At 26.8% G+C, this 4,667-nt stretch overlaps 2 protein-coding genes across 2 annotated transcripts in view; both read left to right on the top strand.

Annotated features, from left to right (window-relative positions):
* Positions 1 to 4,667, top strand: part of LOC119586517 — a 38,911-nt gene that overhangs the window by 28,126 nt on the left and 6,118 nt on the right. The window lies entirely within an intron of this gene.
* Positions 1,318 to 2,514, top strand: LOC119595178. The gene is made up of 2 exons (XM_037944350.1): positions 1,318 to 1,858; positions 2,141 to 2,514. Exons 1-2 carry the CDS (start codon positions 1,835 to 1,837, stop codon positions 2,351 to 2,353), a joined length of 237 nt encoding a protein of 78 aa, XP_037800278.1. The 5' UTR covers positions 1,318 to 1,834; the 3' UTR covers positions 2,354 to 2,514.

A 4,667-nucleotide genomic window follows, 5' to 3' on the forward strand; every position in this document is an offset into this window, starting at 1 on the left:
TCAAAGAAGGCTTTTGACTCGGTGCATCGGGAATCGCTATGGGAGATCTGAGGCTCAGGGAATCGACACAGATTATTGGCCTGATAGCAAGCCTCTATACTGGTACTGAAAGTGCTGTAAAGTGTGGTGGGGTATGTCGAACTTCTTCCCTGTTAATTCAGGGGTGAGGCAAGGCTGTGTCCTTGCACCCACACTTTTCAACACTTGTATGGACTGGATAATGGGCAGAGCTACTAGCCAAAGTCAGTGCGGAGCAACACTAGGCAATATTAAGGTCTCGGACCTTGACTTTGCCGACGATGTTGCCATCCTATCTGAGTCCTTGGAGTCACTTGTGGCGGCTCTTGATGCATTTAGCAATGAGGCGAAGCCCCTAGGCTTAGAGGTCTCCTGGACCAAGACCAAGATTCAGGACTTTGGGGCCTGTTAGGGGAACCCGTTCAGTCGATCCATGCTTGCGGCGAGGACGTTGAAGTCACAGAAAGTTTTACATACCTTGGTAGCGTAGTCCATATCTCTGGGTTGTCAGACCAGGAAGTCAGTAGAATGGATTGGTCTGGCAACAGGAGCCATGAACTCGATCAACAAGAGCGTTTGGAGATGTCGGTACCTATGCAGAAGGACCAAGCTGCGTGTCTTCAAGGCCTTGATACTTCCAGTTTTGCTCTATGGAAGCGAACCTGGACGCTATCCAGTGCCTTGGAGTCTCGCCTTGATGCCTTTTGTAACAAGTCCCTTCGCCGGATCATGGGGTACAGTTGGCAGGACCACGTGTCCAACCGGCGGTTACACCGTGAGACTGGCATGGGACCTGTTACTTGCATAATCCGGGATCGCCAACTCAGGCTATATGGCCACCTAGCTCGCCTCCCTATGGACGACCCTGCCCACCAGGTTGTCTCTCTGCGAGACAACCCTGGGTGGAGGAGACCTGTGGGACGTCCTAGGAGATCATGGCTTGGGCAGCTCGACGAGACCTGTCGTGAGGAACTAGAGATGGGCCATGTGCCTGCCTGGAGACTCGCCTCGAGGGATCCTCGTGGCTGGAAGCGAAGGGTGGATGCGGCCATGCGCCCCCGTCGGCGTTAGCCCCTTGATGATGATGATGATATATATATATATATATATATATATATATATATATATATATATGTACATATACATATATATATATATATAATATATATATATATATATATATATATATATATATATATATATATATATATTATATATATATATATATGTATATATAAATATATATATATATATATATATATACACACAGATTTTATTTTGAGTACATGTAAACTGTATATATCTCATAAGCCTTATATGAATCATCTATTACATCAACAGATTCATCATATATAGTCTACAATGCCAAGAGTGATAGTCACTTGGATCCACTTATGATGAAGCAAATTTTGGATTCTAACTTCAACAACTACAAACTTCTCACGTTGCAATAATCAATGGCATTGAGTCAATTCCAGGCAATGCTTCATTGATTCTTCATGGTTACTGTGATAATGACAATGCACCTTATAAGCAGGTATATGGAGTAACAGGAAAAAGAGTGAGGGAGGACAAGAAAAGATGATGATAATAAGAATAAGTAGGGAATATTGCAAAATAAGAAGTTCAGGAGAGATCATGGAACAAAAGATGGTCATTGAGAATAAGATAAGAAAGGATAAGAATTATGGAATAAGAAAAGATGAGGGTGATGAGAACAAAACCAGGAAAGATATGTATTTAAGAATAAGAAAACATGAGGATAATGAGACTAGTATCAAGATAGATAAGAAGTGGGGAATAAAAGTTGGGGATAATGAGGATAAAGAAGACCAAATGGGTTAGTCTCGTGTAACCGTAATACTAATTTGTCTGTTCATTAAACAGCTGTTCTAAAATATTTGGATTTTTTTTCTTTGACACCCAAATATATCAGGAATTCATGATTCACAATTCCAACAAGTTTGTAAAGTAATAATGGCAACTCACACAAATTAGATTCCAATTCATTTAGAAAGAAAACTAATCATATCTCATATAGTATCAAATTTTTTGCTTCCAAAGACTCTGCTAACTAAATTTTTTTTCTCTCTCCCCTCACCCCCTTTTTTTTCCATTCCAGAGTCTCATCTTTCTAATACTCAATCTCCCAATGCAATATGCAGCTCTACAAGAGGAAAAACTGGACAAAGTCGTCGATGAGTACCTGCATGAACTTTGGGGGACACAGCTCCAAGTCAAAGATGTTTCTGCATTAGTGGCCCGAGTTGCCAGCATGCCTATGCTTGTGCAGCCTGAGAGAGAGGAAATACTGGATTGTTTGTGTCCTTTTTGATTTGTGACAGTGCAATTGTTAGGCAAAAATTGATTGGTGAATAGATAAAGAGATAGATAGATAGTTAGATAGATAGACAGATAGATAGATTGATAATATGATGTAATAATAGATAAGTAGACAGACAGATGTTACCTATTTAGCAGAAAAATATAAATACATATACAGATAGATGGACTAACAAAGAGAAAGGGAAAACTAGCCCCAAACAACACACACCCACACCCACCCCAACACCAACACCACACACACCACACCCCACCCCAACACCACACACACACACACACCTATAAATATTAAATTTTATAAACATATAAAAATTATATTATATATTATATATATATATTTTAATATATAATATAATAATATAATATATATGTATATATTTTTTGTATTTTTGGGGTGTTTTATATAAACATATTGTTTATATATAAACATGTTGTTTAAAATATACTATAAAATTATTATTTATATTTATATATATATATATATATTATATATATATATATATAAAACACCTCTGTTTTTTTTTTTTTTTATGTTGTATATATATACATATATGTGTGTGATATATTTATATATATAATTATTATATATATTATATATATATTATATGTATTAATATGTATATATACATTATATGACATATACATATTATATTAATTAAAAATATATATATATATATATATATAAATATTTTATTATATTTATTATATATTTTTATTTATATATATTTTTATTTGTGTGGTTGTGGGTGTGTGTGTGTGTATGTTTTTGTATAATATTATATTATAATATTTATATTTAATATATATAATATATTATATTATATTTATTACATCTATATTTATATGAAAATGTATGTTTTGGTTTTTATAAAATTTTGTGATATTTTTATTATATATATTCTATTATATTAAAATTTATATATATTTTATTATATATTATTTATTATATATATTTTATTTTATATTTTTATTTATATATATATATTGTATTTTAAATATATATATATATAATTATTTTTTTATTTTTTATTATATTATATATTTTATTATTTATTTTTTATATTTTATCCTTTTATAACCTAAATTTTTATCGGGAAATCTGCAATTGATGTTGGCAATTGTTAATCTTTTTTTTTTATTTAAATGTTGAAAAAAAATTAAAAATCAATATGAAATCAGTATATTTTATAGAGTTGTGATAGAGAAATTCAATTTTGTTTTTCTGTTGCTAATATTTAAAATTTTATAATATAATATTATATTATATATTTATATTATATATATTATATATATATATTATATTTTTAAAATTTAAAATTTGAAAAAGTATTTTTTTAATTTTTGAATTTTTCCATAATTCCTTGGTTATATTTATATATATAATATATTATATATATTTTATATATATTTTATTATATTAATATATTATATATATATAATATATATAAAAAATATATATTATATATATAATATATTATTTATATTATTATTATTATATTTTTTATATATATATATATATAAATCTAATTCTATTAATATAATATATTTAATTATTTTGTTATTTATTATTTAAATTTTATAAATAATAATAAATAAATTTTATTTTAATATAATATTATTTTTTATATATAATTTATATAACAATCACATACACACATACATACATCAGATTTATTGTGTATATATGTATATAAAAATATTCTATTAACATATATATATATATATATATTATTTTATTATTATATAAAATATATTATATATATATATTATAATTTTATAATAATATATTAATATATAAATATATTTATATATATAAAAATGCACACACACACCACTTTTGGGGAGTGTGTGTGTATTAATATTAATATTTTATGGATATATATATATATATATATATATATATTATATATTTTAATAATAAAATATATATATATAATATTATATATAAAATTTTATGTATATACTATTATGTATATATATATATATATATATTATATATATATATTATTTACTTATATTATAATTATATATATTATATTATTATTATAATTATTTATATTATATTATATATATATTATATATTATATATATAATATATATATATATATATATATTACTCATACGTAATTTCAATAAATTTTATTATTATTATATATATATATATTATTATATATATATATATATAATAATAAATTTTTATTCACATATATATCAAGGATTACATGCTTATTTTGTCATATATATCATGACATTTTGTTTGTGTTTTATAATTTAAATATAAAATTTAATTATATATAATATATATA

Source organism: Penaeus monodon, chromosome 3 (assembly GCF_015228065.2).
Source record: "Penaeus monodon isolate SGIC_2016 chromosome 3, NSTDA_Pmon_1, whole genome shotgun sequence".
NCBI lineage: Eukaryota > Metazoa > Arthropoda > Malacostraca > Decapoda > Penaeidae > Penaeus > Penaeus monodon.

Coding starts and splice junctions, on each gene's coding strand:
- LOC119595178 (XM_037944350.1), top strand. CDS start 1,835: ATGAGGATAAAGAAGACCAAATGG. Junction 1,859..2,140: donor GGATAAAGAAGACCAAATGG/GTTAGTCTCGTG, acceptor TTTCCATTCCAG/AGTCTCATCTTTCTAATACT.